This window comes from Meleagris gallopavo, chromosome 19 (genome assembly GCF_905368555.1).
Source record: "Meleagris gallopavo chromosome 19, MGAL_WU_HG_1.1, whole genome shotgun sequence".
Lineage (NCBI taxonomy): Eukaryota > Metazoa > Chordata > Aves > Galliformes > Phasianidae > Meleagris > Meleagris gallopavo.
In genome coordinates this window covers 10,111,495-10,135,779 of record NC_139422.1, presented here as the reverse complement: position 1 = coordinate 10,135,779, position 24,285 = coordinate 10,111,495, and the positions used below count along the sequence as shown (strand labels likewise).

The following is a 24,285-nucleotide window of genomic DNA, read 5'->3' as shown; positions in this document are numbered from 1 at the left end:
CACTGAAATAGCAACGGTTTTCAGTGTTCCCAAATGAGATTACATGACTCCCTACTTGTTACATCCTCAGAAAACATAAAGATTGATGATTTAGTTTATCTGTTTAGTTAAGTTAAAGTACACTCTGAAATCTTCAGACCTTGTGAAGTTTGACTGTTTGGTCATTAACTTCATTAATGACAGAATTCTGCAATTTTTTCAGAATAACAGAGAATGGAATTTAGCTATTCATAATATGAAAAATGAGTATGTGTTAGAATAATGATAATGAAAACCTAAATTTGAGCTTTGGTAAATACAAAATACGCATATTTACATGTTTAACAAATTATTTGAAAAAAGAGGATACATTCTGACAATGAGTTATCACTCTTGGTCTTCTCCCTTGTTCCCTCTCTTCTCTACAAGGCTGAAAACAATTTGAGATTTTTATTTCATAGGAGAGATACTGACAGTCAGGACAGCTTCCAACAGCCTTGACTTATTTGTCACCATCCAAATTAATTTCTGGTATTCCTCTGACACTGCATTTTCCACAGAGAAGCACTGGTTATCTATATACACATATGTGTTCAACTGCTCTCATCTGAATATGTACGTATACAGTTATGCCAGCAGTGTAAGCAATCTCTTCCAAATAGTACTCAGAGACAGAATCTTTGGCACCTCACATGCTTAGTGTCATACTACCAATAGGTCGATACAAACTTTGACAACTGATGTACTTACCAACAAACAACACTCATATCCATCACAGACCAAATTATATATAGTTTACTGCTCCTAGTCACAGATTGATAGAACTGCCCAGGTTGGAAAAGACCTCAGAAGATCATCTGGTCTAACATTTAATGGAAAAGGGTGTCTAGACGAGATTATCTAGCACTCTATTCCATCTCATCTTGCAAACCTCCAGCAAGGAGTATTCTTCTTGGATACTTTTATATAGATCCTGCCTATCTGAAAACCAAAGCTTGAACTGCTTTTTATGGAAATTGTCTTATGTAGTATATTGGAATATCAATGTCTTGTAAATATGCTCTAAATAATTGAATTATTTTTACAGAGAACATCCTACAGAACATTTCAATCCCGTCTGTCCTGTCCAGGTGACACTGCAGTACAAACAAGTCTTCAGTCTGTTTAATCAATAGTGTATATTAATAAAAACACATTCAGAAAGACATATACTAACAAACATATGTCTAGCCCCAATACACGTGCTGCCAACTCTGCCACTTAAATTTGCCACTTTAAAAATTCATATATTAAAGCTGATGCTGTAAATGCACTGCTTTACTACTGAAAGAAATGGCAGAACCTTTAATGTCTCATTTCAGCTAGAAGGGCCAAATCCTGAAAGGCTTATACATGCAAACTCTTCTGGAATTAAAATGTCCTTGCACTTGAATTCTGGGGCCTGGCTTTCTTTATGGCTGTCAATAAGGCACAGTCTTAGTTATGTCTCCTTTTCTTAGATGTCCTTGATTACAGTAAAGAAACTCTGAGAGAAGAACAGGGCTGGAAGATTAAGTAATAAGGTGAAAGGAGAAAACCTGCCTACTTGTCCAATCAAGGACCAAGGATAGCCACAAAGAATACCAGGCCTGCCGTAATGATTCTGAAAGTTCAGCAAAAAGAATTGTTCTGGATCACTGCAAGCTTGTCTGAATACTGCTGTCTAGCTCAGGGAAAAAAGTGCATACCTGAGGACAAGCAGTCTCCTCACATCACTTCTTATGCTCTTAGAGGAGGAAGAAGATTCTGCAGCAGTTGCATTGTGGTATTTTTCAAGCCTGCTGATTTTTGGTGATTTCCTGAGAAAACTATGATTATCAATATATAACCGACATATATGCATATAACTGGAAGGAATCCTGATGCTTTGGTTCCTATTTTTGCCCCCTCAGTCATGTAACCAGCAAACACTGTCGATTTCTTACCTTCTGTGGAGAACTGTATATGGGCTAAGCAAAAAAAAAAATCTCTTATTTATAGGATATGACATCACTGTTAGGGGTTTTCTGGAGTAATTCTACTTGCTGACAAGCACAAACCTAAAGCAAGCAATTGGACTGGCACAAAAATTGTAGAGAAAAGCTTTGTTTATATAAAGTGGCTGCCAAATTCTTCTTCTCAGTGTAACTGAAGTTCTCATTCGGTGAAACGTGTGTTGGGATCCTGCCAATACATTTTAGGGCAACTATCTAAGCTTCTCTCCAGGACAGCCTGGTTGTAAGACAGTTATGTTCTTCCTGCCAAAAATCAAGCATAGATCTCTTTAGAGTACACAAATGCTGTCTCTAGCTCAAAATGAGAGCTCACCAAAGAAGAGGAGGTAGAAAATTCTTTTCCATTATAAAAACTTTGTGCTCAGCCTTTTTAAGGCCTTTAGTTTCTTCTGGCATGAGACCAGAAAATGCTATGAAGAGAGAAAATATTGCTAGGGACAATTGAGAGGAAATATGAAATCAAATACTCAAGAAAAACCAGAAAAATCTTACCAAAATATACAGGCAGAATAGGAACAGAAGATCCCTTTAAGGGCAGATGTGGTGATTTTTGACAAATGCAGACACTAATTTAAAACTTTATTTAGATGAAAAAAGATGGCTGAATAAGGTAAAGGTCCTCCAATACAAATAAATGCATACCAACTGCAGTAGCATTTACACTAAGAATCAAATCTTTCCTTCTTTTTAATACCTCATGAAATCAATCCAGTTTTTCCTAGACAAGCCTAGAAAGAAAACTGCTAAATTTGATTGAAATATTTTCTTGAACTTAAAAATGTACAAACAAAAGTACTTAATAACCTGTAAGATACGTCAGTTATGTCAGACATATTCTAGCATGATCAGCAAGACTGCTACTAATATTAAAATTATTTTCAAATTTAAACTGGAATTCTCATGACTTGTAGTTTCTACAAATATTACGTTATGAAACCATCAGCACATAGAAACCACTTGATTAATCAATTTTTACCAAGATATTAAAGTTAATGAAAGTCACTGTATACACAGTGTTAACACTGATACACCATGAAGAAAGTTCATCTAAAAAATCAAGTAAGCAACGTAACCAGTTTCTTGCATACAGTCCAGGAGATTTAGATCACAGCCTACAGTTAATACACATCTTGGACTGCCTGATCTTTTCACAAAGCTGTGCACAGTGCAAATGTTCAGTGTGCCTCTGCTGTATAATGCATTTTTATTCATTACACATACACAGTATGATAGGAGTGAAGAAAGGGGAGAACATTTGCTTTCTACCATCAGTACTCTGATAGGATTCTAACTCTGCGAAGCTAATAATGTTTGCTTTGAAAACATCATACTACTTTTGTTCCAAGTCATTTCCTTATAGAAACATCTTTATTCTTAGTAACTGTGATTAATTGAACACAAAAGCACATACCCATGAAAACTATAGCCAAGCATGTATTTTGCAGTGAACTACCAATGCTAGTTCAGATTCTTTTACTGAAATTTGCTGGAGTTTACTCCCTAAGCAAGGGGACACATTTTGGAACATTTTCACTCCATTTATGTCCTGATAATATTCAGAACAGCTGTTGTATCACTTTGAAAAAATTGCATTGTCTGCAGGGTTTCACTTTTAGAATTATTCTCTCAGGAAAAGCAAAGTCCTGCAAACATTTATCCCAGGAATCTACAGAATTGCCTGAGGAATAGTACTGTATTTGCAATGGTCTGAACCACAGCTGAGTAGAAGAGCTTTGACAAGTGGACTTATCAACAAATACAGCAATGTTCAAGAACAAACAGGAAGAGAAATAACTTGTCTCATGCTATACACAACTATTCTGAAATTTTTTTGGTCTCTATTATGGCAACAACATTTTCAACCTGAACTACCTCAGTAGGATGTCGTATTTGTAAGACAGCAATGTCAGCTATGACTGCACAGAAGCAGAATGGCTACAGTAGGTCATTCTTTATGCTGGTACATGCCTGACACTGAGAACTGCATAAAGATATACAAGAACTTCAAAAAGGTGAGCAGGACTAGGGAAGTAATCCTGCCCCTGTACTCAGCACTGGTGAGGCCCCCCTCAAATACTGTGCTCAGTTTTGGGCACCTCAGTACAGAAAGGACATGGAGGTGCTGGAGCAGGTTCAAAGAAGGGCAACAAGGCTGGGGAAGGGCTTGGAGAATATGGCCTACGAGGAGAGACTGAAGGAACTGGGGCTGTTTGGTCTGGGGAAGAGGAGGCTGAGGGGAGACCTTGTTGCTGTCTTCCAATACCTGAAAGGTGATTGCAGTGAGAGCGGGGTTGGTCTCTTCTCACTGGTGACAGGATGATTTGTCTGCTCTTCTGCCTTCACAGATGCCAACTGGTCCTATTCACTGCATTAGCTGATCAGGTTTCAACTTAAACTTATTTAGTTATTTCTCTCTTTCCTCAACATAAGAAGCCATTCCAGAATTCCTTTACTCTGATAGTGACACTGCACTTCAACATTTATAATTTTTTTTATTAATTCATCCTTGTGATACCATTCACCCTACTGTGTTTATATACTGTGATTCTATTAACTAAAGTTCTGTTTTTCCAGGCTTTCCTTAAATCTGTTGTTCTTTATTCTTTTCAACATGAGGGTATTTTTGTTGCAATCCATTCCACACGGATGTCCAGAAATTCATAGAGAACACCACGTAATGTATCACTAGCTTCCTTGTGAAACCGTACTAACAATTTAATTTTTCCTAGAAATAGTCTATTTGACAGAGAGTAAAGATTATTTGTATTTTCATGGCAGTGTTACAGGATTTTTGTATCACTCACTGCTGTTACAGTCATCAGACTAAATGATTCTTCCTTAGTGATGTTCCAGTCAACTTCTACTTCAATGAACCCTTCCAATATTTTTATTACCATCTGATCTAAGTACACACACATTTTGAGTCAAGGTATCAGCTGCAGAACTTAATAACTCTGGTAACAACACAGTTCCAAAAAACATAACCCTGCTCTCTAAAATATATTTTACAATCATCCATACCAACTGTACGAGAACCATTAGGTCACAGCCTGAACCAGTGAATGAAAACCTGGTGAAGGGATGTAGCCAGCCCTGAGAGCACAGGTGAAGCAATTAACTTGTGTACCAGACCCTGGGTCCCTCCCTCCCTAACCACATTAAAGAGAAGCATCTCTACTCAGAGATGATCTCCTTCAGATTATTTGGTGAGCCCTGATCCTCAGATGGAGGAGGTTTCCTTCTTTATTACCAGACTGTGACCTCTACCTTTTTTGGGTGATCTGAAACTAATTTAAAGCAGCCATACCTGCTACTGCTTATCCATACACCACTGTTATATTACCAAACATCTGGTCACTTCAAACACTTAATTCTGCTCAACTAAATAGTGGTACTCTATTTATCAATAGGTAATCATACAGCATTGCAGCTGTCTTGATTGAGTTACTTAAAACCTTAGCTGTAAGGTTTTAAAACCAACACACTTTTTATTGTCTACTTTATATCACTGCATTAGTTGTCTCTCTCACAAACCCCATAAACTTCCAAGTTAATATCTGAAGTACTAGTTTAATAAAAAGAGTAATTTGAATTTGGGAGATGCCTTTTATGTAATACTTACAATAGCATAGAGTAAATCCTGGACATCTTAAGAGATGGCTTCGGTGTTCCTGAACAAAATTCCCAGAATATAATCATTATGTAGTAGAATGAGGAGTAGACCTTCATCTGCTTTTAAAAAGCTATTTCATTTTGGAAATCTAGCTACAGTCATTAAGGGCAAAAATCATTCTGAATATTAATTAGGCATCTTGGTATTATCAACTCTGATAACATGAGATGAAGTACTCCAGACAAACCCCACAGCATCTTCTGACAACAGCTTCTTGTTCAAACACAAATCAAACTAACATCTGTATGCTGTTTCCTTTAAATTTTCCAAAACTAAATGAAAGAATAGTACTTACTTATAATTGTCATCTTCCACAAATTTCTGAAGTTCCTCGATGTAACGAACAGACTTCAAATACTTCTGTACATGGGGTAGTGTTGTAAGATGTTCTATAAAGTGTTAAAACAAGATGAATATTCACATAATCCACAAGAAATTATTCCCTTTTTTTTTTTTTTTCTTCCTGATTCTCATGATTATCTTAATGGAAAGAGAGGATGTGAACTTCCTTATAGAATAAATAAGGCAGAGTTATTACTTTGACTCTAAGAGGACTTTAAAGATTTGATTGAGCAGAAGTGATGCTTGGTTGTTAAAGAAAATAGATCAGATGAATGCCATCATCATAGCACCTAGAGGATTTTATCATATGCTATCTCACAAGTGGAAAAGAGTTCCTTTTATGTAAGCCCTGCTTGAATTTTGTACTGATTGTTTTGGGAGAAATTGAAACCTGCAGCAAAAACTTCAAAAATTATGATGATGCATATCAAGATAAAAATATGCTAAATTCAGAAAGACAGAAAAATCCTTTGTGGGTACGGTGCATGAACAGGAACACATCTTGTAGTATCTGAATGAACTCTAACACTCTCATAAATACAAGTGTCATAAAGGTATCTATTATTCCATAAGATTCGTTCTCCAAGGCTACGTTTTGATTTTCATTCTGATTTTAACAAAAGCAGTTAAAATTAATGCAGTGTAGGAAGTTGCCCCACTGCCAAAAGGAAAGGATCAGTGAGATAAGATTTCTTTTGCCAAAGTATTTGGAGACAAATTGGAAATCACAATAAGAATATCAAAGGTAAATACCCCACCTCTTCCGAATCATACACGATTATGCCTAATCCATAGCTTTAAATATCTTACACCAAAATCTACAACAAAGAACAAGGGCTGGGAACTTAAACATACACAATATCTCACCTAACTTTCTCATAATCTAAGATTTAACATTTTTTTTTTTTTTAATTAAAAACATTCCCAAACTAGAGCATTTAAATGTTCTGAATTTATTTAGTTGTACAGCTACTTCAAGGTTTTTAGCTTGTTCCATGTTTAAGCAATGAAAATTCATGGTAAATCATCAGCAGTATGCTCTGTGTTCATCAAGACCCCCAAAGCAGCATGTTTCTTGACATGAGGCTTTGCATAACAGGCTAGAATTGCAAAAATGAATTTTAGAGCACAATTCTGTTAACAAACAGAAGTAACATAATCTTCCACACTAAGTGAGGTATAAGAAAAAGTTTAGTAGAGAATTTAACAGCTGTAGTATTGAAATATTTATATTTAATTCTGTAAACTTTTCATCATGACACTAACAACAAAATGATAACAAAATTAACATATTGCATGCTCCAAAAACATCGTATCTACTAGAAAGGAAAGATGAAGATGTATTTCCCATTTACTGCTGGTACTGTCAACTGTACTTGGAAATATGTCATTTGTAGCCAATACACAGCAGTAAATGCCACACAATTCTGTTACAGTTCTTACAGTTTAGAATATATGCTCATTTGCCTAATTGTGTCCAATGTCCAACTCTACCGATCTTATCCTCTTGCGTTGCCTTTGCATAGGTTAGAAGCCTCTTCTCATGTTATTAAAGACACTTTAGTTAAGACTTCTTAGGAGTAAAAAAATAAAATATTACCAACCATAGTTACAGGAGACTTGCAGATCAGCTATTATTCGGAGAATATTGTTCATTTGATTAGATCTTTGTTCATTTTCCATAATGCTGCCTGAAGCAGGATATGCAGAATCAATGTAGATTAAGTCGAAGAGATAAATTCCTGAAACAAACAAATCAATCTGGTGTTTCATACAGAAAAACTTGCACAATTGTTAATGAGCAGAATAGCCAGCAACTATTGACCACCACCATCTTCTAGATTCATTAAAAAAAGGATTCATCTGTTCAAACATGTCACAGCTTGTGTTATAATTCTATAGCACGTCTTTAGAAAAGGGACAGAACAGGTTTTGCTTTTGTGCACTTTTGTAGACTGATGTCTACTACGAAAAACTGGCAGAGCCACAACCAATGAATGTGAGAACTTAGCATTTTTGGCTTTTCAGTAGGTCCCTTATCACATGTAAGCAATCTACTGCCAACATTCTCTGGTGTAAGTAAGAGCACTACTGGTATCTTTTTGTTTGCTTACAGTGAGTTTCCATTCCATCTTTCAAATTCAGCTAAGAACTTCCTCTGGAACGCATGATAAGATCATAGCTCCTTGGGAGAACTGCGTTGCAATCTGCAAGAACAGCACTGAAGTGTGCTGCAACTCACATGTGCAGGGCTTCTCAGACACAGAACCTGCCCGTGCAGCCTTGCAGGGTGAGTAGAACAAGCATCTTATCCCTTCCACAACAAAGTTTTTCAGAAACATCTACGTTCAAATAGGCTGAACAGAAATTACCACATGCACTTCATTCAGCGATCACTGCAGCTATCACTACTGTGTGTCAAAAACATTACCTCAGTCTGACTTTTCTTTAAAGGATTGTTCTGACATTTAGGGTAAGCTAAAAGTAAAAATTTAAACTAATATATTCCTAAACTATTATATAAGATGAATAGAGAAGTTTGTGCTTCTTTTTTTACATAATAAAGAAAGGAATATTCTTTTCAACAGGAAAATAACTTTTGCAGCATAACAATCTGCCATATTTCCATATCACATTTTCCATATCACATTTTCCACACTCTTTTTTGAGCATGTATATAATTAATGACTTTTTTCCCTCTCATGTTTTCTTGCCCTGTTTCAAAAAGAGCACTCTTACTGTTTCAGGAAAAGAGCTAGCTGGCTCAGTTACTCTTCCAGCTTCAGCACATTACATTCTCTCAATAAATTCCAGCTATTAAAGCAACAGGAAATGCAATTGTGCTAGTTAAGCAGAATTTTCTCAAAATGAAGGAAAGCCACTACAGTAAATTGAATGGAGCACCTCTAAGCAACACACTCCTCTCTGAAACAACTTCAGTATGCTTGCATTAATTACCAATAATCTTTGGAAGTGTATTAAGTTCATGCAGTGAAAACAAATTATTTTTCATGTTATCTCCTGGTAGTAAGTATGCCTCGACCTTACTCATTCAAAAAAAAAAAAAAAAAAAAAAAAAGTAAAATTTCCATATGGGAAAATATAAATTCTTACCTGAAATCAAAACATAAATATGTGTTCTCTAGTGTTCAGTTACATACTACTATCATCTACAGCAATAAGTTACAAATCAGCAGCAAGAGTCAATGGAATTCAAGAAAAGCCATGTGGCTTACTGAAGTTTGCTCCTTCACAGTTCATGAAAAACAGCTCAGGCAATTTTGTTAGATTTACACAAATACTAAGTATCTGCACAAGCGCAACCTACTTCACATGTTGAGTTCAACTGACACTTCATTAATATGTAGTTTTATAGTTCAAATTCAGACTTGCTGTGGAATTCTACAAATCTCAATAACTATCTGCAGGATCTGCACTAACTTTTCTCTGTCACTTAGGAATAGAATCACAGAGTGGTTTTAGTTGGAAGGAATCTTTTAGATCATCCAGTTCCAGCCCCCCTGCTATCGGCAGGGACACCTCCCTCTAAACCAGGTTGCCTTCAGCCTCATCCAGCCTGGCCTTGAACGCTTCCAGGGAAAAGGCATCTACAGCCTCTCTGGGCAACCTGTTCCAGTGTCTTTATGGAGATCTCTTGCAAGAATTTTTCTCACTAGCTTGCTCTTTATCTGATTTTGCAGATATCTGACAAGCTGATAAGTAAATTTAGAGTTCATTGGGTCACACATCGAATTATGTCCAGCATCAGCCAGGTTGTAAGCACCTGCCTTATTTCTTTCATTTAAGCCTATCCGTGGATGTATTCTGGAAGACCCTTCCATCACTTAGGGAGTAGTAGGTAAACAAATTATACAAACTATCATAGAAAAATGAAGAAATAGACACAGAAGCAGTGAAAAGCAGTAACAAATTCAACTCATTCTGAACTGTTAATGTTTTGCTGAGAAAACATAAAGTTATAATTAACTGTCTCCCAGTCTTATACAGACCATCCAGTATGGGCTAGAGAAGACTGCATCTTTATCTGTTCTGTCCGTGAATGAGTAAAGAGTGCTCCAATGGACACTGTTAATGTCAGAATCTCACCAGAAAAATATTTAATCCTTACAAATGAGTGGAATATAGTTGGATTAACAACACATAAACCAACTGGCATTACCTCTCTGGAATAGAAAAAAAAAAAAAAAAAGATAAAAGATGTTTAGAAATCAGGTCAAGTTTTAGAGTCTAGCTTCCTTCACTGGCTCAGAAAAATCTTAAAATATTTCTTCCCATGTTAAAACTGCTCTCTTGAGGAGATAATAATTCTTACAGATACACTTGCAGTTTATAAACTGGAGACTCTATGACTCGGGCTACCTTAACACTTTAAGCTTATAAGAAATCTGAGCTATTTACTGCTTGCTAAAAAACATTCTGAATTTGTTGTCAGTTTTCATCTCTACTTCTACCTCTAGAATGACAGAACTCAGTACCATTATTGAAAATGTACCTGACTATTAAATGGCACTCAGTGGAAGAGAGAATGACTGAGTTCGGTCTTTACACTTGAAGTATTGTCCTATTAATTAACTTACAGCAGCCATATTTCATCTGTGTCTACACACTTGCAAATTGAAAAATAAAATTTTCACTTAAGAAAATTAGGTGAATAGGCCAACATAGTTACTTTTGTATTTTTAGTGGGTAGTAATTAAAATCTAAAAGATCACAATTAATTCCCCAGTATACTATCTACTGCTAACTATAAAGGAGTTACTGCTGCTGGCAAGTGGTGCTTGCTGCCATCTTAACATGACATTAGAAACAAATAGTATTACTCTTTCCATTCAGCATTCCTGAAGCGTTACCTAATTTCCACATCTCTCTATCTCTCCAGCTTTGCAGGAAAACTAGCAGTCTCTGCTAAGTCTGTCAGTGAACTGAATATACATCTACTCTATAAATATCCTATTAAATGACTTGAACTTGACTGTTTTAAAAAAAAATAACCTAGAATAAATCACCTCTGCACAGGGCACAGTGTGGGTTCTCCCTAGCGTGGTCTGACTACAGCCTGTCCCGCTTCTGCATGCCTTCATTGTGAACTCCTATATACATCATGTGATAACAGGGATAGATAAGAATCAATTTATTTTGCTCAGAGAAAATACAAAATCATTCCTCTCAGCAAAAGACTTCAAGACTCTGAAAAGAAAGACTCAGATTTGCACTATGCCAAAGAAAACACAAACCACTAGCTTTTCAAACGTTGGCTTATATTTGTGCTACCGTGCACAGAAAAGGCTTTCAAAGATGTGAAACCATCGGGATATTTTCCAGAGGGTGAGCTCATGGGCAGCTGCTTCCACAGGCAAAACATTTTCCAGTGATATTGACATTTCTCCATTGTCACTAAAATCAATTTTGCAGCTGGTTATTGCATGTGGAGAATACTGTATTTGTTAGTTTATGGCATCATGGAAATAACAACACAGAAAAAGCATGGCTGAATAATCTATAATTAAATTCATCAATGGAAATTACAGCATGTAAAGGAGAGAGATTATTTTTAAATGACAAAAGAAAAACTATAATACCTAGCTCTTAAATTTTTACTCTAGAGCTCAATCAAAGCAGTAATATTACCAGCAGTTTAAACACAGGGAAACTGAAATACAACACAAAACAGAAAAGTGAACTTGAAACGCAGGAGTCAGTGCAGCCAGATCATGCATTTTGAGCATTCCATCTACTAGAGAGCAACTTCCAAGGTTAAGTTTTTTTGAAAAGCCTTTTCCCACATACAGTATTGAAGTTCTACCATACTAAGTAAAGCAGGGGACAGAGAGAAAGCTACTTATCAATTGAGTAACTGGTTGAAAGTCAAAAAATCACTATAGTCAGCAGTCTGTAAAACCAAAGACGCCATTCTTAGCAGATTAGCTCATAGTCAGAGAAAAGACTACAGTTTTGTGGTATCATTGGTTTCACAAAATTTGGATGTTTTCCATTGACTATGAGCTGGAATATTTTTCTATATAACCAAAGTTATATACTGGTTAGTCTTGTTAGGACTTGGAATACTCTAAGAAACTGAACATGCATCTTTTCCAAGGCAACAACATGCACTTTGTAATAGATATTGCCAGCCTAGTGGCCAAATGAATGCAATCACTTAGAGGAAAATAAGGGTAGGATTAAGACCAGTTTCATTTATTTCTATCTGATGCCAGTGAGCCAGAACACTCACATATACCAATGCATACTACAAGGCTGTCAAAAGGACAAAAAGCTTTATCAGAGAAAATATTTATATTATTTTTATTTTAACAGTTCCAAATTCTGAAACATTCCCAAGAAATACTGACTTTTGGTATTTCTTACAACGTATCACATTCTTTTACTACAATTACTGATCCCTGCTCAACTGGTTTTCCTTCTTTGATCTCTTGTTGACAAATCTTCACAACCCAAATGGGGTTCAGATCCACATGAAGCAGCACTACACACTTGACTCACCTAAGACACATACCACTTTTGACCCCACGTACATGTTTGCCACTGTGTTTGCATTCTTACTCAACCTTCTTATTTTACCTGTACAATATAACTGTAGCTTTTTTTTTTTTTTTAATTAGCCTCAGAATGTTTGATTTTTTTTCCTCTTTGTAGAGTATCCCTGTTATTGTGACCTAATATTCAATTACAGGACCTTAAATAAGCATCTTAAAACTTAAACTTATTAATATACCCCTTTTCTGCTCAAGCTTCAGGATAACTAGTAAGTAGAATTCAACAAGGAAAACCATAGCTGTTGTTTTGTTGGGTTTGCTTTGTTTTGTTTTTAATATCATTGATGCTAAATAGAATTCACAGTAATATTTAACTAAAAGTTAACAGTACCAGAACATCTAAAAAATGTCACACTCCGTATAGATAATGGCTTAAGTAACAAACAGAAACAAAACAAGCAGTAAGATGAGAGATGCAGACTCAAAATGAGCTGTAAATATCTGTTACAATTTGTGGGTCACTGAGAGGTTAGGCAAGTAAGATTAGTAAATAAAGTTTATAGGCATTAGTGACATTCTCCCGAATAAACCCTTACTGAACAAGTCTGAACAAGCACATCTAGAACACCAGAAAACCCCCTATTGTCAATTTTACAAATCCACTAATGCAATGCTTGATCTGAAGAATGGGGAACATTTTTAAAATCTTTTATAAACTATGCTAAAAATCAACAACAACAAAAAAGTATTAAATACATGCAGATTAAATTTATTCTCATTGTGATTTTTCCAACATACTACACACCATAAGTATACAAATACCTGCCATTCTTGGAATACTAACACAGCAAGCCAGTGTTTGGAACAGATCAAACTACACCCTGGGATGGGGAGAAAATTCAAAAGATATTTTAATATTTTAGGCAATGCACTGATACAGATTTTCTAAACTCTAATAATTAGCAGAAGAATGAAGAGTCTTAACTCTCTTCCGTTTTGACAAATATCTTTGAAGGAATAAACAGAAATGAGACAAGAGGAACTGCATGATGTAATGCTGTCCCAAGTACAAGTCAGGGACATATCTTGAAGATATTCTCAGTAAAAAACAATACCATTTTTTGTTTCAGCAAAAAAATTATGTAAGCAAAAGGAAAAGGAAAAAATATCTACTAGTCAAAGATCTATCCAGTAAGGGACTTTGGAAAGCTAAACGTTTCAAAGAATAAATTTAAGTACAACCTTCAAGCAATCCAGTGCAAAATAGTTCCCTTTAACAAACTTCACAGAGGATTAAAATAAATCAAAGACAGGCACGGTCTGTGAGGAGTCCTATATGCTAATATCTTCAGAAGTCTAACAAGTAATTTTTGCATGCATTTGTTCAGAAAACCAGTCAAAAGCTGGGATGACGAAAGATTCAGACTGGGAAAAATAAAGTAATTTCTGTGCAGTTGGTTTTTGTCTTTTTAATGTCACACCAGATAGTCAGATTCTGTTACTGATCATCAAAGACCAGTATGGTAAAACAATTGCATTTTCTAGAATTGGATAGAAACAACAGCATTTTCAAATCATTAAAATGCTTCTTGACTACTAAGCAGAAGTTGTGGAGATCCACTAGGAAGACACAATTTATTTTAATTTGACTACTTTCAACATCTTTGATTAACCTGATTCAGGAAACAACTTGATTAAAAATTTGGAAGGAAGAAAGAACTGTGTGACTGTTAATAGGGGGGTGACTAGTGGAATTCACTAATGAATATACAATGCTGTGAACTTCAAGATCTTACTGCCATTCTCTGGCATTTTCCCTTGCACATCACCGATCTAATGAGTGTGTGAAAACTCACAATACCACAAAAAACTTTTTTTTCCAAAATGACAGATAAAAGTAATGTCCATGATGTTGACAGCAAGCTAACTATCAACTGCTACTGGGAAGCAGCTAATGCGACCGCATTCTGGAGCACAGTTACGATAATGAGCGAAGTGAAAGATGTGTTTTCTCTATTTACTAGCCTTCTCTTGGTCTTTTTGTTTTTGTGGACATTAATTTTCATGAAAGAGAAAAAATATTGCTTCAAACTACATGACTTTTTTTTTTCCCTTTTCTTTTAAAGAAAGTAATTAAGAAGCATCTTAAAATCTAAGATGATTTTCTTTGTATAAATTCTCATAGAAGTAAAGGAAAATGAAAAACTTGAATATATTTATAACATAAATGAAAGGCACCCAGTTTTAACTGTAGCTTTATATAACTATTTGGAATGCTTTAAAGTATCTTAATGATGACTGCTACAACAGGAGTTGTCAGAAATAGCTTGACATAAGAATACGGACAATTGTTTTCATGCTGAAACCGCTGAATGTTCAAATGATGAACTTCCCAATTCTTGATAGACTGAAGATCTTCTGTTTATTATTTAAAAAGAAGGCAGGTGCAATTTGCATATGCATATTTAAATTAGAATCTCAGAACCATTTCCTCATGCAGTTTCACTGGATTTAGACTATAGCATATCTCTGTATTTTCTTGTTAAACACCAGAGCGCTCTGGCAAAATTCACACTAATACTACAAATGCTAAAACAAGGATTGAACTAAATCCAGGTAAATTTCTCAAGTAAGTACCTTATTCTTTTTTGTTACAAGAAAAGAAATATATTCATGATAATATTTAAAGTCAGACTTGAAGAAAATCAGAGGTGGTCCCAATAGATGGCCATCAAAATGACTACAAGGCAAGAAAAACTTGTTCAAGTAAGAAAGGTTAAAGGAACTGGGTTTGTTCCACCTAGAGAAGTGAAGGTGTAGAGGCAAGTACTAACTAGTCTTCTGGACTTAAAAGGAGGTTACAGGACAGATGGAAATACTCTATTCGGATACACAGCAACAGAATACGAGATGATGGGAGAAATTCAGATTAGTCGGCAGAATCTGTCTGTGTGATATAGTTTGATAACAGGACTCAGTAGGTCAGGTTGACCATTGGACTTGAAGGTCATTTTGAACACAGATAATACTGTGAAGTTCTGTCTGCATATTAATTCTTCACTGTGAGAACAAATATTAGAGTCGGTTTCCCAGTGTTGCGGTTTGAAGAGTTAATCAGGTGGCACTCCTTCCTCCCCTCAGGAGAAAAAGGCAGGGGGGTTAGGAAGAGGGGAAAAACTAGACTGAGATAGGAGAAACTAATTTATTAAAAGGAATGTCAGATAATACAGAATAATTAAGAGTAATAAAATGAACCAAAAATAAAACTGGAGGGTTGGTCTGAATCTTTACTGGCAGACAGTTCACTGATCATCTCCCAGGAAAGACAAGAGAGCTCTTCACTCATCCCCCAGTATCAGAAGTCATGTGGAGGCTCCTGGGAAATGTAGTACATCCCAATGCATCTCCCTCTTGGAGAGTCAGAACTCACACAATACTGCTAGAGAGAGAAACAAGAAATGCAGCTCCACAGTGCAGCACCTCTGCACCCAGCAGCCTGTTGCATGATGTTATGATATGCAATACTGATAAAACCAGGACACTCGGAGAAAGAGGGCAATTTTCCTTGCTGGAAATATTCAAGATTCTGCTTGATAAGGCCCAGGATAACCTAATCCATGGCCCCTGCTTCCAGCAGAAAGGTGGACCAGATGAACTCCAGAGGCCTTCCAGCCACAATTTCTCTAACATTCTTCGATAAATATGCTAGCCTATGCCTCCGTCTCTGTTATTATAGGAGAGGGTGAAGTACAAAAATTATACTGACTAATTTGTTGTTGCAAGGCTGTGTGTCTATTCAATTGTCACTGATTTTAACTTAAAAAAAGCGACTGCTTGTAGCAGTTTCTTTAATCACGAGAAGTAAGAAATTCTGACATTGAAAGATTACATAATTAAAGAGAATATCTTATTTTGGCTTAAGTAACTAAGATTTTATGTTGGTAAGGTACACATTTAAATACGTTGTAAGGCTGATCTAGTGAATAAACAAGAACGTGTTAGTAAGTACTCTGAAGTAATCAACACTATCACTGTATCTGAAACATATTCCAAGCAAAAAAGCACAGTATATGGCATGCAAGTCTGCCAATTTATTATTATTATTTTTTACTTGAAAGAGAAATATTGTAAAAAACACAGATGTTCTGTATTGGACTGTTTTCTTGATCATATGACACTTCCTGACTGAATCAAACTAACTTCTCATGCATACGCTTATTATGCAAAACATCAAATTCTCTCCTTTTCGGTTTAAGAAACCAGAAAGCACTGCAGGAGGGCCACGTTCCCACTCTGGGCTTTTTTATACCTGGAAAGCATAGAAAAAGTGCTTTGGAATATTTACTCTGGAACAGATACTCTATAACAGGCCCAGCATTCCTCAAAAATGATGACATCCAAATTGAGAGTTTCACTGGAAACTTGTTTCACAAGTTCAGTAAGTTTTCAGTGGAGAAAGAATTTATCAGAATAAAACTCAGGGATCATTTGGCAAATGCACTCACAGGTTAAAAACCAGTGTCAACATATCACCTATACAAAGCATTGCTCTGATATACAATCCTACCTCCATTAAATAAACACAAAATCACAAATAATTCAGTAACTTCAGTGAACATTCTGAAAACTACTTTACTTCATGAAAAACAAGAAGCTAAAATTACAAGGTACAAGTGGTATTACGTACACTTAGGAGAAACAAAAAGTATGAACAGTTATTGTCATTGCTACCTCTGTCAGAACACAAACTAAAGACAGTTTATATTTTAAAAATGCAATATTTCCAGAAAGTACCAAGGGATCTGACCCAACTGGCACTCACAGTATTTCCAAATACTACATTTTTAAGAACTGGATAACAAAAGTAATAGAATCCACACTTGCTATTACAGCATGTGCACAAGTACTAAAACATTTCCACTCAAAAGCAATAGTTTCAACAATTGGATAGAAAAAGCAACTACATCATTCTTAGTCCTTTGAAAGGCTGAGCAACTTTAAAATCAAGCATTCATTCAATAAAATTCAAAACTAAATTCCAGAACTGGTACAACTTTTAATTCCCACATCTGCCAAGAGCATCTGTGTTATCCAGTTTCTTCTGACTCTCTCTATAAATGGAAAAATAAATCTAAGAAAAGGGAGAAGCTTTTGATCATACCATCTTCTCAGAAGCTGTAACATCTCTTTAAGATGACTTAAAGACTTGAATACATCAACTACTTAGATATTCCTGATATGGCACACATAAGTCATGCTCTAGTTATCTGTAGATTTTAAGAAAGCAGTATTACAAATATCACTTTATATATAACACAGATTATAAAACAAACATGTAACATGCAGTCTGCAGGCTTACTAGAGTGCCTTGTTATAAAATGCTGCTTCTGTTTGCACAGAAGTGGCAACCAAAGAGAATACAGTACAGTTTCACAAATGTTTTAGAGATAAGCTTTTTGTATCTGCTTGGCACTGGTGAGGCCACATCTGGAATACTGCAGTAGAACACAGACATCAAATTGGACAGAGGCCAACCTAAGACTACTGGGATGTCCTGACAAGCAGAAACAGATGACACATGAGGGAACTGAGCTTGTTTAGCCTGGATAGAAAGGGCCAGAAGTGCAGAACATAATTGTGGTCATTTCTCTAACAAAAAAAGGACTGTGTGGGAGTTGTAAAGATCAGAGCCAGATTCTTCTCAGAGATGCACTGCAACAGGACAAGAAGCAACTGACATAACTTGTAGCAATGGAAAACCCACTTAGCATAGTGGTTAAGAAAAATCAATCGCTGTTAGAGGGGTCAAGCACTGTAACATCTCCCAGAAAGGTGGTGAACTTCCACTTCTGGATATTTTTAAAACTCAGATGGACAAGTTCCCGAGTACCTTAATTTAATTTTTAAATGAACTCTGTTTTGAGCAAGAGGTTGAACCAGTTAACCTCTAGAAACCCTTTTTTTCTGTATGTCTTTCCCTTCCTGTGGTAAGTTGCCGATGTGGCTATGGCACCGGCCTGAGTATCTGCACCTATATGCATTCTGACAGAAATCTGCCTAGAGAATAGCAATTGTGACGGATATTCTAGCAAATAATGCTCTTCCTAAAATATCTGTGTTTACTATTTTAAATTCATTACCAGATTTTGAGATCACTGCTCATCAAGCAATGCTCACAACTGCGCAACCTCGCTGGAGACCAGTAATGAGTAAAGTAGCCAATGTCTGAGTACTGAACCCAATCCTATTCAACACTGCCATTAATTATATGGACAATAGTAACACTCAGGAAGTTTGCTGATGATATAGAACTGAGGAGATGGCAAGTACACAAGAAGGTCATGCTGCCACCCAGAGTGACACTGGCAGGCCAGAGAAATGGGCTGACAAACTTTTCATGCAGCACAAGGAACAGTGTGTTCCTCTACCTATGGAGCAACAACACCAGGCACCAGGGCTTGCTATGGGAAAGCAGCTTGACAGAATAAGACCTGGGGATCCTGGTGGACACCAGGTTGAACGTGGGCTAAGACGACTACAGATTTTTTGCTGCATTGAGCAAAAATACTGCCAGAAAGTCAAGAGGGGCAATCCTTTCTCTCCAAGTCAGCATCGGTGAGACACCACCTGGAACACTGTGCCCAATTCTGGGCTCTCCAGTACCAGAGATGTGGACATAATGGACAGAGTCAAAAGGCCATAAAACTGATAAAGGAACTGGAGTATCTCTCTTATAAGGAGAGGCTGAGAGAACTAGGAGTGCTTAGCCTAGCGAAGACAAGGCACTGGGGTATCTTACCAATGCCTGAAGAAATACCTGAAGGGAGAGTGCACTAAGGACAGCTCATTTCCGAGCTGCCTGCTACCAGGACAAGCAGTTTCGTCTAAACACAAGGACGCACTTCTGTGCTATGTGGGTAATGGAGCATTGGCACAGGTCGCTCGGTGTGGAGTCTCCTTCCTGAAGATCTTCAAAAGCGATCTGGACATGGTTCTGGGGAGCCTGCATTAGGTGCTGCTGCCTGAGCAGGGATTGGACCAGATGGCCTCCAGAGCTCCATTCCCACCTCAAGTCATCAGTGACTCTGTGACATAATATACCCTGCTGAAAGAGATGGAAAGATACCTGGTCTTCAATATTTGTCCTTACTTATACGACAATTCTGATCATATCTAGGAGGATTTTGTGCCTCTTTCTGAATTAAACTCTACTAACAGATTCACTGAAAGTATGAAAAAATTGACCTTTTTTTTTTTTCCACTGGACTTTTCCCAGAAGAAGTTGATAAATTGGAATTTGAAAGCTTTCTAGCTCTTGAATGGATTTAGAAACAATCAGTCTTTGCTCTGGTCTAAGAATGTGTCAATGGCTTCTTCCTTATTTTGCTCTACCCATAAATGTGATTTTATAATGCTTACAGTTTTTTCTCAGTCATGTCTCTTTTGTGTCCTCTAAGTCATAAGAACAGGATCAAGAGCAAACCCAAAGCACAACAGAAATATGTGTGCCTTAAGTTGCTCAATGTAATTCTTCAATTCTTTTAAAACATTAACAAGTATTAAATAAGAAAGAATAAACTTGAACTATTATTTTTTCACTAAATAATTATTTTAAAAATTGCAGTTTTACTCTTCTAAGGCTGTTTGTGAATTGAATGTAATTCACTGAATAGTTTTGGGTGAAATTTTCTTCTGCTAAGCTTGATTTCCTAATCAGAAGAATAGTTGTCATTTGTTTTTGTTTTTGTTTTTTTCCCAAAAGCTCAATTCTGATACGTTTTATTCAGACACAGCAACTGCTAAGTTAAATCATGAAAGTGCAGTTCATTTTTTATGTTTAACATTGCTCAATGCTGCTTTGGAAAAAAAAGGAATAGTCTTTCTGTGGAAGAAGATACATGACTAACAAAACTGCCAATGCTTTTAATTGTCGAGTGGGTACTTAAGAGTTACAGATTGAGACTGACTTTTTCAAACTTCATTAACTTTCCCACTACAGTGGCTTCTCAGATCTGTCATGGAAGCATTTATTTGTATTCAGTTCTTCTTTTGCAGAGACATTAAACAAATGGACAACATCTATCCTTTTAGGAATTCAAAGAAAATAACAGTGACTCAATATCATAAGCATTTTCTGCTAATGCCTGGCAGGGGTAGCTGGAAATATTAGTGCTCTTAAAGGGACACAACATTTCAGCATAGTTACAAATGCACAGGCTTTAAGGGAAATGAAAGTAATAAAATTTTGGTGGATTGTCTTTTCAGTTTGACAGCTGATTTAAAGTGCTTTAGAGAAAACTGAACATTCCTGAAAGGCATTCATTCTTACTTTTTCATGCATTGCATCCTCAACTAAGCAGTCTAATTTCACAGTGAATATCATGCAAACACAAATTGTTGCTGACCTACATAAAGTCTTACTCTTCTTTACTCCAGTATATTGACAACTTCAGAGGGAAAAAAAAAAAAAATCTGAAGCAGGGCCGCTACTCCAAAGGCTACTAAAAAGTGCCTGTAAATATCTAATACTGACTTTCTGAGAAGTCTCACCTGGAATACTAAAAGAACCTCAATGAACTCATTTTCTGTACTTAATGAAAGGAATATTATCATTACATCGTACTTAGCCATCCCAAAACTAAAAAAAGAATATGAGTTCACACTGCTCCTGAATAACCTCAACCTAATGGATCACTGGAGTTAAACATTCCACATCTGTTACTGTAGCAACAGAGCCTAACATAGCAAAACAGAAAAATAAGCATATCAGAAATCAAACAACTTTCAAGAAACCAGTGTGTGAAAGAAAACGTTACGAGAAGTTAGTGTGGAATTATGTTTAGGAATTTATGTCCAAAAAAGCCTTTGTCTGATGCAAATCATTCCTGCACCCATTCAAGCAGGAAAAAATTCCAAAGTTGAACGAAACTTCCCAGCACGGTTTTCCACCGGAGCACAATCACAGACTACTACCAAATTTTATCATCTTGCCCTGAAAACCCAACCATTCTCTTTTGCTCTTTCCTTGAACCAGGAAAATATATTATTAAAACAATTAATATTGTAATAGTGATTATTTCATCATTCTGATGGTACCTAGCAGCAGAAAGAAGAGAACGCTACCAAAAGAGATGTAGGAGAAGGCAAATACAATAGCTGTTTGTGAGACTCAGCTTCCTTTCACCAGAAAGCTGTGGTTTAGAGACTTCCTGATATAGATCTTGTATAAATATTTGTGTGTTTAAGTCTGGGTGGCATTTCTTCTTTACAGCATCTCTTCTCTGAATCTGTCAGTTGAATTTCTATTCCTCTCTATGCACTTTTTGCTGTTCTGTTTTTGGATTCAATAGATCTTGTGTCAAATGAATTTAGCAATTCAACTACACACGCTTCACAAAGTAATTTGTTTGTCTGATTTCCCAAAGTTCATCTTTTTAAGATTGCCACATTCTTAACTGTTTTGCTTAACTTGAGCTTCTAATCACTGACCCAAAATTAATTTACATGACCAAATGTTTTACAGTATTCTATTAAGTTCTCAAAGCCATGTTTAGCGCTATACCACTCCCTTGCTGACTGAATTACTCTGGTGAAGAAAACTGTCAGCTTTCAAAGCCAAAATGAGCTGTGATCTTTCACAATTCCTAGAATCTGCTATTCTCCAACCTGGGATTTGAATGGAAGTTGATCTCTGAAGATTCTCAGGACAGAAAACAAATGCCACAGCTATGAATTGCTTTGAAAAACATGCCACTAAGCATACAGACTTCAATAAAAGCAACAAACTCCACTCTCTTAGACTTGTAATAAAAAGGCATTCCCATTTGGTCAAACAGAATGCCTGCACAAAGCTAGTTCTGTTCTTCACTTTTACAAATATCCAGTTCTATACCAGTCAGCTCAGATAATCTGTAAACGCTTGGCACAGATAAAAGCTCCCTACCACCTAGTGAAGAGGCACATCTTTATTCTTTGCAACAGACAAACTGTAACTGAAAAAAAAAAGCAAGGCGGCTTTGTCACGACAATTTTGAATGACTCACACAGAAAAGTTTCTGGAAACAGGCTATTCAGACCTTAAACTAAGAAAAAGCATTCAGCACCACTTAATCAAAAAGGTGATCTAGGTAGTATTGCACTTCAGATTACTCAGAAATGAGAATAATCAAATAAACAAGGTCTGACTAATTCTGTTATTTTGGATCCTTGTAATTTTTTCTGTAAGAGAACACCATCAACTTAAAAACACGCAACAGAAATCTTTAGCCTTCTTCATGGGGTTAAATTCCTAGACATTTAATTGCACTTATTGTTAATTGCACTGTAATTGTACTAAAATCAATGGAACTTAAGTGCATGCTAATGAACTTAGAAGTTGTCACTAATGATATATAAATTTGGTCCTAATTAAAGTTCTTCAGAAATTCTGAACCCTCTTCTTGGAGATCTCTTACTTATGAGAACCTTACTGCTTTGAGGTGTAACATCAAGTTAGAAACATGTATTTTTCTATGAAAGCAAAGAACTGGAAACACTCATTTTTAGATGAAAATGAAATATTCTACTCAAATGTAAGTGCAGCAGGCGCTTACTTTCCCAGCTCTGTAAAGAGCCAGGATTCAGAGAGACTGATCTGCACAGGAGTTCATTACCTTCTTATCTTGGAAAATATCCACGGAAGCGACCTCTCCTCACTTTTCCCGCTCCCTACTTCCCTCTCTCAAGAAGTACTGCACATCTGTAGGTTGAAATGGCACCGTGGAAATGAGAGAGGGCGAATCACAGATAAAACTGAGGAAAACTCATTGGATCTTTTGCTAAATCTGTCAAATGAAGAGAATTACCACACTGCAGTTCAAATAAGCTTTTTTCTTTTTTTCTTACAGTATAAAATTGGTGCATTTGGAAAGCTCTGAAATTCTTTAATCTTAAGTATCCAAATGCCCCTAACTAAAAGCACTACAATGGCCACTCCGGTCCCATGTGTCCTCTTTGTCTAGAGAAAGAAGTAAGCTTTCAACTTAAATTACAGAATAATGACACTATAATAAAATTAGCAAGTGAGAGGTGCTAATATTCCTCACCATACACTGAAGACCTCCAGCATCCAAGGCCAACAACAACTAAGGCCGCACATTGAACGTACAAGGAATTCATATTACTAAAGCATAGAGAATTACTAGTGTAATGGATCTAAATCTCCTTGCTCATTGTTTGACTAATCTAAACGTGCTCATATTGCCTTCCTCAGTTTCTTCAAATTAGAAAGATCTTCGAAATTGTCTGAAAAACTATGAACAAATAAATAATTTGGATACAGCTTTTAAAAGATGACCATGACACAGAATTAGTGAGGTAAGTTTGGTTTGCTAACTTGTTGATAAAAAGGTGTATAAAAATGAACTTCTTTACATTGCTAAGTGTCACTTTTAGTTCCAATAATTTCTTTGCAAGATTCCCAGGAAGTTTTCAATACATGATAAATTTCACATTAACTCAAAAGATCATTCCGAAAAGCCAAGGTAATAGCTAAAGAGCAGAAGTGTTCTACACTGAGTTCTGTAATAGTATATTCTTCCATAGCAGCCAAATGAAAATCATCTTTCAGACTTCTAATATGACTAGAAGGCAAACATTACAACATACACTGGAGATCAGCTAAAATCATGGATTATCAGTCTGCACTAGATTGTAAGAGCTTGCTTTAAGTTGGACAGTTTTATTTTCCTTCATGGGAACATAC

General features: G+C 36.2%; 1 protein-coding gene across 5 annotated transcripts in view; it reads right to left on the bottom strand.

Annotated features, from left to right (window-relative positions):
- The window catches only part of RALGPS1 (Ral GEF with PH domain and SH3 binding motif 1), a 79,372-nt gene that overhangs the window by 26,095 nt on the left and 28,992 nt on the right, over nt 1-24,285 (bottom strand). For all 5 annotated transcript variants that reach the window (XM_031556258.2, XM_019621570.3, XM_085239701.1 and 2 more), the window contains exons 8-9: nt 7,632-7,769; nt 5,981-6,074 (exon numbers count right to left, since the gene is read on the bottom strand). In XM_031556258.2, the coding sequence (XP_031412118.1) occupies nt 5,981-6,074; nt 7,632-7,769 (232 nt within the window). The remainder of the gene's footprint in view (nt 1-5,980; nt 6,075-7,631; nt 7,770-24,285) is intronic.